The 17,366-nt window shown below is 45.1% G+C and overlaps 1 protein-coding gene across 1 annotated transcript in view; it reads right to left on the bottom strand.

Moving 5' to 3' along the window:
• Nucleotides 1-907: 907 nt before the first annotated feature.
• ZNF565 (zinc finger protein 565) overlaps nt 908-17,366 on the bottom strand; it is a 29,472-nt gene continuing 13,013 nt past the window's right edge. Inside the window, exons 3-5 of the mRNA XM_032249459.1 lie at nt 13,322-13,448; nt 12,555-12,650; nt 908-2,217 (exon numbers count right to left, since the gene is read on the bottom strand). Of these exons, the coding sequence (XP_032105350.1) occupies nt 950-2,217; nt 12,555-12,650; nt 13,322-13,448 (1,491 nt within the window). The 3' untranslated portion in view covers nt 908-949. The remainder of the gene's footprint in view (nt 2,218-12,554; nt 12,651-13,321; nt 13,449-17,366) is intronic.

Raw genomic sequence — 17,366 nt, 5'->3', positions numbered from 1 at the left:
AAGGCTTTACATAAAATACGTCATTTAGTCCTCATAAAAATTCTATTAGGCATAATAATCACCACTTAAAAATAAGTAAACTGAGGGACAGAGAGATCAAATAAATTGCCCGATGCTATGTAGTCCATAATCAGGGGAAGTGAGACACTATACTGCTAAGTAAGGTATATGGCATGGTGAAAGGCACAGTCACTGAATCTTTTAATAGGGCCATTTTGTATTAGGAATTCTCAGAAATTTAACATATTTTGAACGGCAAGAGACAGCTTTCGTATATTCTTTTTTTTTTTTTTTTTTTAGCATAGATTATCTGATGCTTAGGAAACAGTGAGTGAGGCAGAAAGAATTCCCACATTTACTGAATTTTCTTTGGGTGTGAGTTTTCTGATGTTCTGTGGTGGAAGTGTCAGATGTTTTCTCACATTAATTACACTATGGTAAAAATTACCTAGTACTGGCTGGGTGCGGTGGCTCATGCCTGTAATCCCAGCATTTTGGAAAGCCGAGGCAGGCGGATCACCTGAGGTCGGGAGTTCAAGACCAGCTTGACCAACATGGAGAAACCCCATCTCTACTAAAAATACAAAATTAGCTGGGCGCCGTGGCTCATGCCTGTAATCCCAGCACTTTGGAAAGCCAGGATGAGAAGATCACGAGGTCAGGAGTTTGAGGCCAGCCTCACCAACATGGAGAAACCCTGCCTGTATTAAAAATACAAAATCAGCTGGGCATAGTGGCGCATGCCTGTAATCCCAGCTACTTGGGGGGCTGAGTAGGAGAATCACTTGAACCCGGAGGCGGAGATTGCAGTAAGCCGAGATTGTGCCATTGCACTCCAGCCTGGACGACAATAGTGAAACTCCATCTCACACACACACACCAAAAATTACCTAGTACAGATGTGAAGTCCACATAAAGCCTTCTCTTTATCCCTCACACTCAAGGTTTTCTAACCAGTATGAATTCTGTAGTGTTCAATGAGTTGTGAGCCGAGAATAAATGCCTGCCCACACTCTCTACATTCGTAAGGTTTGATACCAGGATGAATTCTCTGATGTTCAGTAAGTTGTGAACTACGAATAAAGGCCATTCCGCATTCCCTGCATTCATAGGGTTTCTCACAAGTGTGAATTCGCTGATGATGAGTTAGCTGTGAAACACGAATAAAGGCCTTCCCACATTCCTTACATTCGTAGGGTTTGTCACCGGTGTGGATCCTTTGATGCTGAATGAGGTATGAACTCCGACTAAATGCCTTCCCACAGTCCTTACATTCATAGGGTCTGTCACCAGTATGGACTCTCTGATGTCGTGTAAGCTGTGCGTGCTGTCTAAAGGCCTTCCCGCATTCCTTACACTCGTAGGGTTTCTCCCCAGAATGAATTCTTTGATGTCGAGTAACTTCTGAGCTGTGAATAAAGCCCTTTCCGCATTCCTTACACTCGTAGGGTTTCTCCCCAGTGTGGATTCGCTGGTGTACAGTCAGCTGTGAATGCTGCCTGAAGGCTTTCCCACATTCTTTACACTCATAGGGTCTGGCACCCGTGTGGATTCTCCGATGCACAGTAAGCTGTGAGCCACGAATGAAAGCCTTGCCACAGTCTTTACATACGTAGGGCTTCTCGCCTGTGTGAGTCCTTTGATGCAGAATCAGCTGTGAATGCTGCCTAAAGCTCTTTCCGCATTCTTTACATTCGTAAGGTTTGACACCAGTATGAAGTCGCTGATGTAGAGTAAGTTCTGATGTACGACCAAAGGCCTTCCCACAGTCCTTACATTCATAGGGTTTCTCACCCGTGTGAATTCTCTGGTGCTGCACGAGGTGTGAGGCACGGCTGAAGGCCTTCCCACATTCCTTACATCCGAAGGGTTTTTCCCCAGTGTGAGTCTTCTGATGTTGAATAAGGTGTGAGCCACGGCTAAACGCTTTCCCACATTCAGGACATTCAATCAGTTTCTCACCAGTCTCACTGCTCTGACGCACAGTGTGAGATGTGTGATGCTGGAACGCGGGCATATGTCCATAGGTGACATTCACTTGCTTAAAATAGTACTCCTCACTGACTTGCCTCTCAAACTGGCCTTCGCATTCCCAGTCATCTCTAAAATCGGAGCCCTCCAGGTCACAGCATTTAAGGCTTTCCATGATCTCCCAGTTGAATGCCTTGACTTCAAAAATACCTTTTTGTAGAAATTTCTCACACCTGGACTCCAAGTCTGAAAAATAAGAAAAAGATAAATACAAGCTGTGCTCAGCCTCTATTATACAATTTTTTATTTCTTCTATGAGAAGAAAAAAAGTAGAGGCATGGTGGCTCACGCCTTTAATCCTTGCACTTTGGGAGGCTGAGGTGGGTGGATCATGAGGTCAGGGGTTCAAGACCAGCCTGGCCAAGATGGTGAAACCCTGTCTCTACTAAAAATACAAAAATTAGCCGGGCATTGTGGTGGGCTTCTATAATACCAGTTACTCAGGAGGATGAGGCAAAGAATTGCTTGAACCTGGGAGGTGGAGGTTGCAGTGAGTGGAGATTGTGCCACTATACTTCAGCCTGGGTGACAGAGTGAGCCTCCGTCTCAAAAAAAAAAAAAAATTCTATAGAACAGGGAGAGAAAAATAAATATAATAACCATAAAAAGTGAATGGCTTATATATGTCTCAAATATTATGGAATTTCAAAAAAGCGCATGAAAGCACACCATGTGAAGAGCTCATATGGTGCCAGAAGGGAGCAAGAAGACAAATTGAGTCAGGGGTTCTCAATTTCTTTCTTTCTCTTTCTTTCCTTTGTTCCTTCCTTCATTCCTTCCTTCCGTTCCTTCCTTTCCTCCCTCCCTCCCTTCTTTCTTTCCTTCTTTCTCTCTTTCTCTCTCTCTCTTTCTTTTCTTTTCTTTCTTTATCTTTCTCTTTCTTCTCTTTCTCTTTCCTTACTTTTTCTTTTCTCTTCTCTTTTCTTTTCTCTTCTCTTCTTTTCTTTCTTCTTTCTTTCTTTCGAGACAGAGTCTTGCTCTGTCACCCAGGCTGGAGTGCAGTGGCGCCATCTTGGCCCATTGCAACTTCCACCCCTTGGGTTCAAGTGATTCTTCTGCCTCAGCCTCCCAAGTAGCTGGGATTATAGACACATGCTACCACACTCAGCTAATTTTTGTATTTTTAGTAGAGACAGGGTTTCACCATGTTGAACAGGCTGGTCTTAAATTCCTGACCTCAGGTGATCCACCTGCCTTGACCTCCCAAAGTGCTGGGATTACAGGTGTGAGCCACTGCATCTGGCCCTCAATTTCGATATGGATCAGAATCATCAGAAAGCCTGCTAACAACATAAATGCCCAAGCATCGCCCCAAACTTAGTCAAAATCTACAGGAGCAGGGCTAAGGTGGGTGTGTGCATGTCTATGTATATCTATATATGCTTACAGAATGTACACATTTTTAACTGATGTAAAATCCATATAACATAAATTCCCCATTTAGACCACTTTATTATTTTTTAGGGACAGGGTCTTGCTCTGTCACCCAGGCTGGAATATAGTGGTGTGATCACAACTTACTATAACCTCAACCACCTGCGTTCAAGGGATTCTTCTGCCTCAGCCTGCCAAGTAGCTGGGACTACAGGTGTGAGTCACAGCTCCTTATTTATTTATTTATTTTTTTAAAAAAGGATTGGGTCTCGCTATGTTGCACAGGCTGGTCTGGAACTCCTGGGCTGAAGCAATCCTCCCACTTTGGCCTCCCAAAGTGCTGGGATTACAGGCATAAGCCATCGTGCCTGGCCTAGACCATTTTAAAACACACAATGCAGTAGTCGAGTACATTCCCAACGTCACGCAACCATCACCACTGTCTATTTTGAGAACATTTTTGTTTGTTTATTTTGAGATGGAGTCTAGCTCTGTCACCCAGGCTGGAGTGCAGTGGCACAATCTCTGCTTACTGCAACCTCCACCTCCCAGGTTAAAGCAGTTCTCCTGCCTCAGCTTCCTGAGTAGCTAGGACTACAGGTGTACACCACCACACCTGGCTAATTTTTTGTACTTTTAGTATAGACAGAGTTTCACCATGTTGGCCAGGCTGGTCTCAAACTCCTCACCTCAGGTGATCTGCCAGCTTTGGCCACCCAAAGTGCTGGGATTACAGGCGTGAGCCACTGTGCCCAGACTTCTTTTTTTTAAACAGTTGAGATGCGGTCTCGCTCTGTCTCCCACGCTGGAGTACAGTGGCTCGATCTCAGCTCACTGCAATCTGTCTCTGGGGTTCAAGCAATTCTCCTGCCTCAGCCTCCTGAGTAGCTGAGATTACAGGCGTTTGCTGCCATACCTGGCTAATTTTTGTATTTTTAGTAGAGACGGGGTTTCACCATGTTGGCCAGGCTGGTCTCTTGAACTCCTGACCTCATAATCCACCCATCTCAGCCTCCCAAAGTGCTGAGATTACAGACGTGAGCCACCAAGCCTGGCAAAAACTCCCACTTTCAAAAAAGCTCTCAGCCTGACAGGCCTAGGTACACACCTTTATCCTCTGTCCCATTTCTTGTACCCTGTCTTTGTAACACTTTTATTTGTTGTAATTAGGTTTTCATTTACTCACTCATCTGTTGTTCTGTTTTTTTTCTTACTCCTGAATCTTCCCCAAAGGTGGCACTACTGTTTTTTTCAGTAACCATTGAAACCAACCCAGCTGGGCATGGTGGCTCATGCCTGTAATCGCAGCACTTTGGGAGGCTGAGGCAGGTGGATCACTTGAGCTCAGAAGTTTGAGACCAGACTGGGAAACATGGTGAAACCCCATCGCTACCAAAAATACAAAAAATTAGCTGGGTGTGGTGATGTGCGCCTGTTCCCAGGTATTCAGGAGACTGAGGTGGGAGGATCGCTTGAGCCCAGGGGAATAGTGTCACTGCACTCCAGCCTGGGCAAGAGAGAGAGAGAACTTGTCTTAAAAAAAAAAAAAAGAAAAGACAGAATTTGTCAGATTGGATAAAATACCCAAATCTAGGTGCACAGTAGTAACAAGTAACACACTTTAAGATATGAAGACATATGGTGTTTGAAAATAAAGGATGAGCGCTATCTTTGTATAAGACAAAATAGACTTTAAAAATAGAAATCACTATTTTGGGTTAAGAAGGGTGGCTCTATAATCAAAAAAGCAATTCCATTCAGAAGGAAGATTTATGTTTCTAAACTTATATGCACCTAACAAAATAGCCTCCAAATATATAATGTAAAATTCAAAAGACTCACAAGAAGAAACTAACAAAATCACCATGTAGGAGATTCCAATTCACCTTTCTCAGAAATAGGCCAAGATGATAAAAATTTATAAACAATAGAAATTTAGAAAACTTACAGGAACTATAGAAAATTTGAACAAAAACTCCATTTAATAATCACATATAGAATCATGCACTCAGCAATTAGAGAAAAAATATTTTTAAAAAATAACCACAGTTCCTCAAAAAATTAAACATAGAAGGAAACCATATGACCCAACAATTCTACTTCTGGTGAATACACAAAAGAAAGCAGGGACTTGAACAGACACTTGCGCACCCCGTTCATAGCAGCACTATTTTCAACAGCTGAAAGGTGGAAGCATCCAAGTGTCTATCAACAGATGAATGGATCAAGTCCAACAGGGCTTCAAGGAAAAATAAAAGAGAGAGAGATAAAGTAAAAAAACCAAAAAAACCAAGAACAGATGAGTGGGCCAGATGTGGTGGCTCATGCCTGTAATCCTAGCACTTCGGGAGGCTGAGGCAGGCAGATCAGTTGAGGTCCAGAGTTTGAGACCAGTCTGGCCAATGTGGCAAAACCCCATCTCTACTAAAAATTTGAAAATTGCCGGGCATGGTGGCTCACGCCTATAGTCTTAGCAATTTGGAAGGCCGAGGCGGGAAGATCATGAGGTCAGGAGTTCGAGACAAGCCTGACTAAAGTGGTAAAACCCCGTGTCTACTAAAAATACAAAATTAGCTGGGCGTGGTGGCGCCTACCTGTAATCCCAGCTACTTAGGAGGCTGAGGCAGGAGAATTGCTTGAACCTGGGAGGCGGAGGTTGCGGTGAGCAGAGATTGCACCACTACACTCCAGCCTGGGCGACAGTGAGACTCCGTCTCAAAAAAGAAAAAAATTGAAAAATCAGCTGGGCATGGTGGCAGGTGATCCCAGCAACGTACTTGGTAGGCTGAGGCAGGAGAATCTCTGAACCTGGGAGGCGGAGGTTGCAGTGAGCCGAGATCGCACCACTGCCACTGCATTCCAGCCTGGGCAACAGAGTGAGAGTCCATCTCAAAAAAAAAAAAAAGAACTAAACAAAGTGTGGTATGTATAATATATATACATATATATTAATATTTATGCATGTATACATCTACAGACACACACACACACACACAATGGAATATGATTCAGCCATAAAAAGAATAAAATTCAGAGACATTCTACAACTTGGATGAAACATTATGCTTAGTGAAATAAGCCAGATACAAAAGCCCACATACCAGATGATTTACTTGAGACACCTAGAATAGGCACATTCACACAGACTGAAAGTAGAAGAGAGGTGATTAGGGACTGGCGGTGGGGGTGAGGGGGACAGAGTTATTGTTTAATGGGTACAGAGTTTCTGTTTCAGATGATGAATATGTTCTGGAAATACACTGTATCATGCTGTGAATGAACTAAATGCTACTGAATTACATACTTATAAGTGGTTAAAATTATATTATGGCCAGGAAAGGTGGCTCATGCCTGTAATCCCAGCACTTTGGGAGGCCAAGGCAGGTAGACTCCTTGAGCTTAGGAGTTTGAGAACAGCCTGGACAACAAAGTGAGACCCTGTCTCTACAAAAAAATACAAAAATTGGCCGGGCGCGGTGGCTCAAGCCTGTAATCCCAGCACTTTGGAAGGCCGAGGTGGGTGGATCACGAGGTCAAGAGATTGAGACCATCCTGGTCAACATGGTGACACCCCGTCTCTACTAAAAATACAAAAAAATTAGCTGGGTATGGTGGCGCGCGCCTGTAATCCCAGCTACTCAGGAGGCTGAGGCAGGAGAATTGCCTGACTCCAGGAGACGGAGGTTGCGGTGAGCTGAGATTGGGCCATTGCACTCCAGCCTGGGTAACAAGAGCGAAACTCCATCTCAAAAAAAAAAAAAAAAAATTAGACAGGCATGGTGGCATGTTCCTGTAGCATCAGCCACTTGGGAACCTGAAATGGGAGGATGGCTTGAAAGTGGGAGACAGAGGTTGCAGTGAGCCAAGATCGTGCCACTACACTCCAGCCTGGGCAACAGAGCCAGAACCTGTCTCACAAAAATAAGTAAATAAATATGTAATGTATATTTTATCACAATTAAAAAAAATCTAATTAATAGAAGATTGTTGGCCAGGTGTGGTGGCTCGTGAGTGTAATCTCAGCACTTTGGGAGACTGAGGTGGGTGGATCGCCTGAGCTCAGGGGTTCGAGACCACGCTGGGCAACAGGGTGAAACCCTGTCTCAATTAAAATACAAAAAAATTAGCCGAATGTGGAGGCGCATGCCTGTAATCCCAGCTACTTGGGAGGCTGAAGCACGAGAATTGCTTGAGCCCCAGAGGCGGAGGTTGCAGTGAGCCAAGATCGTGCCACTGCACTCCACCTTGGGCCACAGAGTAAGACTCTGTAAAAAAAAAAAAAAAAAAAAAAAAAGATTGTTGTTTTTCATAACTTCAAGGAATTAGAAAACATACCAACCAAATATTCTGTGAAAGATAAGAACACTTTTATGGAATTAGTAGCAATAGGCTTAAATTTTAATATGGAATTACAGTAAAGTAGTACCATATACATTCTTTTTTTTTTTTTTTTTTTTGGAGATGGAGTCATGTTCTGTCACCAAGGCTGGAGTAAAGATGTGCAATCTTGGTTCCTTGCAACCTCTGTCTCCCAGGTTCAAGAGATTCTCCTGTCTCAGCCTTCCGAGTAGCTGGGATTACAGTCACCTGCCACTGCGCCTGGCTAATTTTGGTATTTTTAGTAGAGATGGGGTTTCGTCATGTTGGACAGACTGGTCTCGAACTCCTAATCTCAAGTGATTCACCTATCTTGGCCTCCCAAAGTGCTGGGATTATAGGCATGAGCCAGTGTACCTGTCCATACATTCTTAAGTTAAGCATATTCAATTATCTTTGCTCAAAAAAACATACAGAATGGGCAGGGCGCAGTAGCTCATGCCTGTAATCCCAGCACTTTGGCAGGCTGAGGCAGGTGGATTGCCTGAGTTTAGGAGTTCACAACCAGCCTGGGCAACATGGTGAAACCCCGTCTCTACCAAATACAAAAAAATTAGCTGGGCATGGTGTTGTGCACCTGTAGTCCCAGCTACTCAGGAGGCTGAGGCAGGAGAATTGCTTGAACCCAGGAGGCAGAGGTTGCAGTGAGCTGAGATCGTGCCACTGCACTTACACACACACACACACACACACACACACACACACACACACACACACAAATATAGAATGTGGTAGTTGGGATAACGGCCCTCAAAGATGTCTGTGTTTTTATCTCCGGAACCTATGAATGTTATGTCACACAGAAAGGAGAGTTGAAATTAATATTGCTGGCCGGGCGCGGTGGCTCAAGCTTGTAATCCCAGCACCTTGGGAGGCCGAGGCGGGTGGATCACGAGGTCAAGAGATCGAGACCATCCTGGTCAACATGGTGAAACCCCGTCTCTACTAAAAATACAAAAAAAAATTAGCTGGGCATGGTGGTGCGTGCCTGTAATCCCAGCTACTCAGGAAGCTGAGGCAGGAGAATTGCCTGAACCCAGGAGGCGGAGGTTGCGGTGAGCCGAGATCGTGCCATTGCACTCCAGCCTGGGTAACATGAGTGAAACTCCAAAAAAAAAAAAAAAAAAAAAAAAAGAAATTAATATTGCTAATGAGGGCCAGGTGCAGTGGCTCATGCCTGTAATCCCAGCACTTTGGGAGGCTAAGGAGGGTGGATCACCTGAGGCTGGGAATTTGAGACCAGCCTGACCAACATGGAGAAACTCTGTCTCTACTAAAAATACAGTATCAGCCGGTCGTGGTGGCGCATACCTGTAATCCCAGCTACACGAGAGGCTGAGGCAAGAGAATCCCTTGAACCCAGGAGGTGGAGGTTGCAGTGAGCTGAGATCACGCCATTGCACTCCAGCCTGGGCAACAAGAGTGAAACTCCATCTCAAAAAAAAAAAAAAAAATTGCTAATCAGTTGATTACTACAAAATGGTGAGATTATCCCGGTTTATCTGGGTGGACACAATATATTCACAAGGGTCCTTAGAAGTGAAAGTGGGAAGGCCAGGTGCTGTGGCTCACGCCTGTAATCCCAGCACTTTGGGAGCTTTGGGAGGCCTAGGGCAGATCACTTGAGGTCAGGAGTTTGAGACCAGCCTGGCCAACATGGTGAAATACTGTTTCTACTAAAAATACAAAAATTAACCAGGCATGGTGGTGCACACCTGTAGTCCCAACTACTTGGGAAGTTGAGGCAGGAGAATTGCTTGAACCTGGGAGGCTGAGGTTGCAATGAACTGAGATCACGCCACTGCACTTTTTCTGTGAATGGCCCGATGGTAAATGTTTCAGGCTTTGTGGAACATACAAGGTCTCTACAGCACATTCTCTTTTTTTTTTTTTTTGATCCTTTCAAAATGTGAAAACTGTTCTTGGCTCTAGTGCTGTATAAAAAGCTGGTTATGGACGGTATTTGATCCACAGATTGCAGTTTGCAAAAATGCAGAATCTCATTGTGAGAAAACATTAGACAAACACAAAGTGAGAAACAACCTACCAAAAAATACTCATTAAGAGGGTCAGCTGGCTGGGTGCGGTGGCTCATGCCTGTAATCCCAGCACTTTGGGAGGTCCAGGTGGGCAGATCACTTGAGCTCAGGAGTTTGAGACCAGCCTGGCCAACATAGTGAAACCTTGTATCTACTGAAAGTACAAAAATTATCTGGGTGTGGTGGCACACGCCTATAATCCTAGCTACTCAGGAAGCTGAGGCAGGAGAATGGCTTGAACCCGGGAGGTGGAGGCTGCAGTGAGCTGAGATTAAGCTAGTACACTCCAACCTGGGCGACAGAGCAAGACTCCGTCTCAGAAAAAAAAAAAAAGTGTGTGTGTGTGTGTGTGTGTGTGTGTGTAATTTAATTATTGAAGTCTTGCTCTGTCGCCCAGGCTGGAGTGCTGTGGCACAATCATGGCTCACTGCAGCCTTGACCGCCCAGGATCAAGTGGTGCCTCAGCCTCTTGATTAGCTGGGACTACAGGTGCATGCTGCCATGCCTGGATACTTTTTGTATTTTTTGTAAAGAAGGAGTCTTGCAATGTTGCTCAGGCTGATAAATGTCATTTTTAAAGAAAAAAAAAAGTATTTTCATGTGGCCAAAAACTGAGGGAAACCTTAAGAGTCTTATTCAGATAGAGAGAAAATGATTCCAGATGAAAAATAAAAAATGACAACAATAGCAGAGAAGTTAGGAGAGGGGAACTGATGATTGAGGATTCACAGATTCCAATACTGTCCACCAAGTGCGAATTGAGAATACTCACTAACATTTATGTAGTTATCACAATTGCCTTTCTGGGCACTTTCACACTATTAGTTCATATAACAGCAATACATATACATATGTTTTGAGATGGAGTCTCTGCTTTCCAGGCTGGAGTGCAATGGCGCGATCTCAGCTCACTGTAACCACTGCCTCCCTGGTTCAAGTGATTCTTGTGCCTCAGCCTCCCAAGCAGCTGTGATTACAGATGTGCGCCACCATGTCCAGATAATTTTTATATTTTTAGTAGAGATGGGGTATTACCATGTTGGCCAGACTAGACTGGTCTCGAACTCCTGACCTCCAGCGATCCACCTGCCTCAGCCTCCCAAAGTGCTGGGATTACAGGCGTGAGCCACTGCACCTGGTGTAACAGCAATATTTTTTATCCCACCTGCCAAGAGGGAATCTGAAGCACAGGGAATTTAAGTAATTTATGCAAACTCACAGAGCTACTAAGGGGCAGAGCTAGGACTTGAAGTCAAGCGGTCTGACTCCAGCATCTGTGCCCTCCACTACTACAGAATAAATGAATTGCTGAATTAGATAAAATAAAAAGCAGTTTCAAGAAAATAAGTTTTCCTTTTTCTTTTTTTTTTTTTGAGACATAGTCTTACTCCAATGCCCAAGCTAGCGTGCCGTGGTGCAATCTCAGCCCACTGCAACCTCTGCCTTCTGGGTTCAAGCAGTCCTCTTGCCTCAGCCTCCCGAGTAGCTGGGATTACAGGTGTGTGTGACCAGGCCCAGCTAATTTCTGTATTTTTAGTAGAGATGGGGTTTTACCATCTTGGCCAGGCTGGTTTTGAACTCCTGGCCTCAAGTGATTTGCCTACCTCGGCCTTCCAAAGTGCTGAGATTACAGGTGTGAGCCACTGCACCCAGCCAGGAAAATAAGTTTTACTGTTTTGGTTTTTTTTTTTTTTTTGAGACAGAGTTTCACTCTTGTCACCCAGGCTGGAGTGCAATGGCATGATCTCAGCTCACTGCAACCTCCACCTCCCAGATTCCAGCGATTCTCCTGCCTCAGCCTCCCGAGTACTGTGGCTGGAACTACAGGCGCCCACCACCATGCCCAGCTATATTTTTGTATTTTTAGTAGAGACAGGGTTTCACCATGTTGGTCAGGCTGGTCTTGAACTCCTGACCTCAGGTGATCCTCCCACCTTGGCCTCCTAAAGTGCTGGGATTACAGGTGTGAGCCACTGCACCTGGCCAAGAAAATAAGTTTTTCTAAGGGATGAAGATACTTGTAGAAAAAAGGATCCGGCTGGGTACCGTGGCTCACACCTGTAATCCCACTTTTTAAGCCCAGGAGATGGAGGCTGTAGTGAGCTATGTTCATGCCACTGCACTCCAGTGTGGGTGACAAAGTGAGATCCTGTCTCTTAAAAAAAAGGGGCCGGGCGCAGTGGCTCAAGCCTGTAATCCCAGCACTTTGGGAGGCCGAGGCGGGTGGATCACGAGGTCAAGAGATCGAGACCATCCTGGTCAACATGGCGAAACCCCGTCTCTACTAAAAATACAAAAAATCAGCTGGGCATGGTGGCGCGTGCCTGTAATCCCAGCTACTCAGGAGGCTGAGGCAGGAGAATTGCCTGAACCCAGGAGGTGGAGGTTGCGGTGAGCCGAGATCGCGCCATTGCACTCCAGCCTGGGTAACAAGAGCGAAACTCCGTCTCAAAAAAAAAAAAAAAAAAAGGGATACAAAGTATAGTTAAAAAGGTGGCCACTGGGGAAGGAATGGGTGTATCTCTTTTTAAAAAGGAAGGAAAATGTGAGATAAGAGAAAACAGGAATTAATGGGAGTAGGACAAGGGTCCCTTGGGAGCTGACACTAGTAAGGTCTTTGCTCACCCTTTCTTCCACAGTAGGGCTTTCAGGGACGTTTCCACAGTAACTCAAGTTACTGCTGTCAGTTGACTCACCCAGGGACCTCCTACCATGGAATCAGCGCTCGCTCACCTGGGCACCATGGTCCTGTCACATCATTTGCAATCATCCAGGGCTCTTTCCCTTGCTCCAGTAAGGAGATGACATCAGGCTTAGGAATGGAGAGTCCTGTTTACAGCAAAAGAAACGGGGTGTGATCAGACTGCTCCAAAATCCAAACCCAGTTCCCCAGTTACCATGGAAAAACGCCATCACAAGGAAGGGGAAGGTTGTCCAAAGCATGGGAAGACCGACGTGCCCAATGAAATGACTTGCTTCCAGTTCCGCAAAGCACAAAGCAACTTTTCAGTCACCAGAAATTCAGTCAGAAACTTTTGTAAGTTACCCTAGAAATTCGCAGTGAAGAAACCAGAAATTCTAGAAGGCTAGTCCTGAATTATTTGAGCAGATATTTGTGATCACTCTCCATGAGCCCCTTCTTCCCTTCCAATCTGTTCCTTGATGCTCCTGGCCTTGTTCCGTGCCTTGCTCTGGGATCCCGACAGCTCACTGTAAGGACTGCAATACCTATGCCTTCTGGCTTCTCACTGGCTTTGGCAGACAGGAAGCACCAACTGAAGATCAGTGAACAGGAGGAGAGAGGGCACCAGGCATTTCTCACCCCTCTACCTCCCTCCTCTGATCCGGAGCTCTGGAAGTAGCTACAGCTATTGCTGGCCGGGCTCTTCTCTATAGTTTGTAGCGTCTCTGTGACAGTTTCCTCTCCTCACCCCTTTAGGCATGGTTGCAGTCCCAGGTACCTTGCTTCCCATCTGGTCCATGTGATACAATCTCCTTACCTAGCGATACCAAGTGACCAAAGTTCTCCAGAGTCACCTCCCTGTACAGGTCCCTCTGAGCAGGTTCCAGGCACTTCCATTCTTCCAGAGAGAACTCTATGGCCACATCTCTGAATGTCACCAATCCCTGAAACAATAAACCCATGCATTAATGTATATTCAACTTTTTCACTTTTTTTAATGAAAATTTTCAAAATGCACAAAAGTACAGAGAATAGTATGTAGTAATGACCCTCCCATTCGGATCAGTTTGCTTCAATAGTTAACAAGATGCTGGCTGAGCATGGTTGATCACGCCTGTAATCCCAGCACTCTGGGAGGCTGAGGCAGGCGAATTACAAGGTCAAGAGTTTGAGACCAACCTGACCAACATGGAGAAACCCCATCTCTACTAAAAATAAAAAATTAGCCAGGCATGGTGGCGCACGCCTATAATCCCAGCTATTCGGGAGGCTGAGACAGGAGAATGCTTGAACCTGGGAGGCGGAGGTTGCCATGAGCCGAGATCGCGCCATTGCACTCCAACCTGGGCAACAAGAGTGAAACTCCATCTCAAAAGACAAAACGAAACAAGATGCACACTGTTTTATCTCTTCCCTTCTATCTTTTACTCCCCATGTACCGCGAAGCAAACCTCACATGCCAAACATCATAATACTTCAACTACAGATACTTTAGCACCCAACAGATTATCCACTTTTCTTAGAAAAACACCTAATAATTTATCATACTTAATAAAAGTATCGATAATTTCCCAATCAACAGATTAAGCTCTAATTGCCCAATGTTCCCTTTTTTTTTTTTTTTTTTTTTTTTTTTTTGAGACAGTCTCACTCTGTTGCCCAGGCTGGAGTTCAGTGGTGCAGTCTTGGCTCACTGCAACCTCTGCCTCCCAGGTTCAAACAATTCTCCTGGCTCAGCCTTCCAAGTAACTGGGGTTACAGATACCCACCACCACACCCAGCTAATGTTTTTTGTATTTTTAGTTGAGACAAGGTTCCTCCATGTTGGCCAGGCTGGTCTCAAACTCCTGGCCTCAAGTGATCTGTCCGACTCGGCCTTCCAAAGTGTTGAGATTATAGGTGTGAGCCACTGCACCCAGCCTCAAGTTGTTGTTGTTGTTGTTGTTGTTGTTTTTTGAGATGGGATTTTGCTCGGTCACCCAGGCTGCTGTGCAGTGGTACGTTCATGGCTCACTGCAGCCTCGACATCCTGGGCTCAAGCAATCCTCCTACCTCAGCCTCCCGAGCAGCTGGGGCTACAGGGGTACACCACCATACCTGGCTAATTTTTATTTTTAATATTTTTTTGTAGAGACAGAATCTCACTATGTTACCCAGGCTGGTCTCAAACTCCTAGTCTCAAGTGATCCTGCCTCAGCCTCCCAAAGCACTGAGATGAGAGCCACTGCACCTGGCCAAGGACATTTACGAGGAGATGAAGAAGGGCACTGGAGGAGGGAGGTAATGAAGCGCGAAGGAAGCTGGGGCTACAGGCCTGGGCCATGAAGGAAGTATGATAAGCAGAGTTATGTGACTTGAGGCCTATATGATCTTGAGCATTCCTGTGGCTACAGATAAAACTGTCTGCAGACAGCAGAATACTTCTGTCTTCCATACAGGCCTGGGAATGAGCAGAGAACAGCTAAGTGGGGTCCCATAAATAAGTGAAATAGCGAAATACACAAAACACACAGAAAATCTGGGCCTGGCAAATAATAACATCTTTCAAAAATGAGTCCAACCTAGGCGTGGTGGCTCACGCCTATAATCCTAGCACTTTGAAAGGCTCAGGAAGGTGGATCATTTGAGGTCAGGAATTTGAGACCAGCCTGGCAGCTGGGTATGGTGGAAATTCCAGCACTTTGGGAGGCTGAGGTGGGTGGATCACCTGAGGTCAGGAGTTCAAGACCAGCCTGACCAACATGGTGAAACCCCATCTCTACTAAAAATACAAAAAATTATCCAGGTGTGGTGGCAGAAGCCTGTAATCTCAGCTACTCTAGAGGCTGAGGCAGCAGAATCGCTTGAACCCAGGATGCAGAGGTTGTAGTCTACTGAGATCGTGCCACTGCACTCCAGTCTGGGCAACAAGAGCAAGACTCTGTCTCAAAAAACAAACAAACAAACAAACAAACAAACATCCAGCCTGGCCAACATGGCAAAACCCTGTCTCTACTAAAAATATAAAAAATTGGCCAGGCATGGTGGTGCACACCTGTAATCCCAGCTACTCAGGAGGCTGAGGCAAGAGAATCGCTTGAACCCAGGAGATGGAGGTTGCAGTGTGAGCCAAGATTGTGCCACTGCACTCCAGCCTGGGTGACAGAGCGAGACTCTGTCTCAAAACAAACAAACAAACAAAAAATATACCTGGGCATGATGGTGCATGCCTGTAGTCCCAGCTACTCAGGAAGCTGAGGCAGGAGAATTGCTTGAACCTGGGAGGTGGAGGTTGCAGTGAACTGAGATCATGCTACTGCACTCCAGCCTGGGCGACAGAGCAAGATCCCATCTCAAAAACAATAAAAATAAATACATAAAAATGAAAGAAGGAAGAGAGAAGGAAGGAGGAAAGGAAGGTAGCCAGCCAGACCGGCAGAAAGACAGGAGCTGTTACTGGTTGCATAATATTGTATCTTCTTCCATTATTTTCGTGCACTTAGCCTAAATACAATGTGTAAGTTGACGTGGCTTATATCCAAAAGAGAGGCAGTAACAAATGCTGGTTAAGATGTGAAGAGAAGGGAACCTAAGATGTGAAGAGGAGGGTACACTATTGTTGGGAGTGTAAATTAGAACTACCACTATGGAGAACAGTTTGGAGGTTCCTCAAAAAACTAAAAATGGGGCCGGGCGTGGTGGCTCACGCCTGTAATCCAAGCACTTTGGAGGCCAAGGCGGGCGGATCACCTGAGGTCGGGAGTTTAAGACCAGCCTGACAAACATGGTGAAACCCCGTCTTTAAAAATAAACAAAAAACAAACAAACAAACAAACAAAACTAAAAATGGAGCTACCCTGTGGTCCAGCAATCAAACTGCTAGGTATATACCCACAAGAAAGGAAATCAATGTATCGAAGAGATATCTGCACTCCATGTTTGCCATGGCACTGTCCACAATACCCAAGATTTGGAATCAACCCAAGTGTCTGTCAACAGATGAATGGATAAAGAAAATGTGGTACATATACACAATAGAGGACTATTCAACCACGAGAACAGAGATCCGGTCATCTGCAACAACATGAATGGAACTGGAGGTCATTATGCTACGTGAAATAAGCCAGGCGCAGAGAGACAAACTGCATGTTCTCACTTATTTGTGGATCCAAAAATCAAAACAATTCAACTCATGGTCATTCATAGGGAGTAGAAGGATGATTACAAGAGGCTGGGAAGGGTAGTGGGAGGCTGAGGGGGAGGTGGGGATGGTTAATGAGTACAAAAAATAGAAAGAATAAGACTTACTATTTGATAGCACAACAGGGTGACTATAGTCAATAGTAACTTAATTGTACATTTTTTTCTTTTTTTGAGACAGAGTCTTGCTGTCTTCCAGGCTGTAGTGCAGTGGCTTGATCTTGGCTTACCACAACCTCCACTCCCGGATTCAACTCATTCTCCTGCCTTAGCCTCTAGAGTAGCTGGGATTACAGGCACCCACCACCACGCCCAGCTAATTTTTGTATTTTTTCATAGATAAGGGTTTCCTGATGTTGGCCAAGCTGGTCTCAAACTCCTGACCTCGGGTGATCTGCCCACCTCGTCCTCCTGAAGTGCTGGGATTACAGGAGTGAGCCATTGTGCCTGGCCTCTTTCTTTTAATTTCTAAGGTGGGAAAATGTTGATAGATGTAACCAGCATTAACAAAAGTTCTGGCCAGGTACAGTGGCTAACCCTATAATTCCAACATTTTGGGAGGCTGAGATAGGAGGATCGTTTGAGAACAGGAGTTCAAGACCAGCCAGGGCAATGTAGTGAGATCCCATCTCTACAAACAAAAACTTAAATTTAAATTTAAAAACACGAAGTTGGGTATGGTG

The sequence above is a fragment of the Sapajus apella genome, unplaced genomic scaffold (genome assembly GCF_009761245.1).
Source record: "Sapajus apella isolate SASKATOON/1434 unplaced genomic scaffold, GSC_monkey_1.0 scaffold68, whole genome shotgun sequence".
Classification (NCBI taxonomy): domain Eukaryota; kingdom Metazoa; phylum Chordata; class Mammalia; order Primates; family Cebidae; genus Sapajus; species Sapajus apella.
This window is presented reverse-complemented; position numbering and strand designations above follow the sequence as displayed.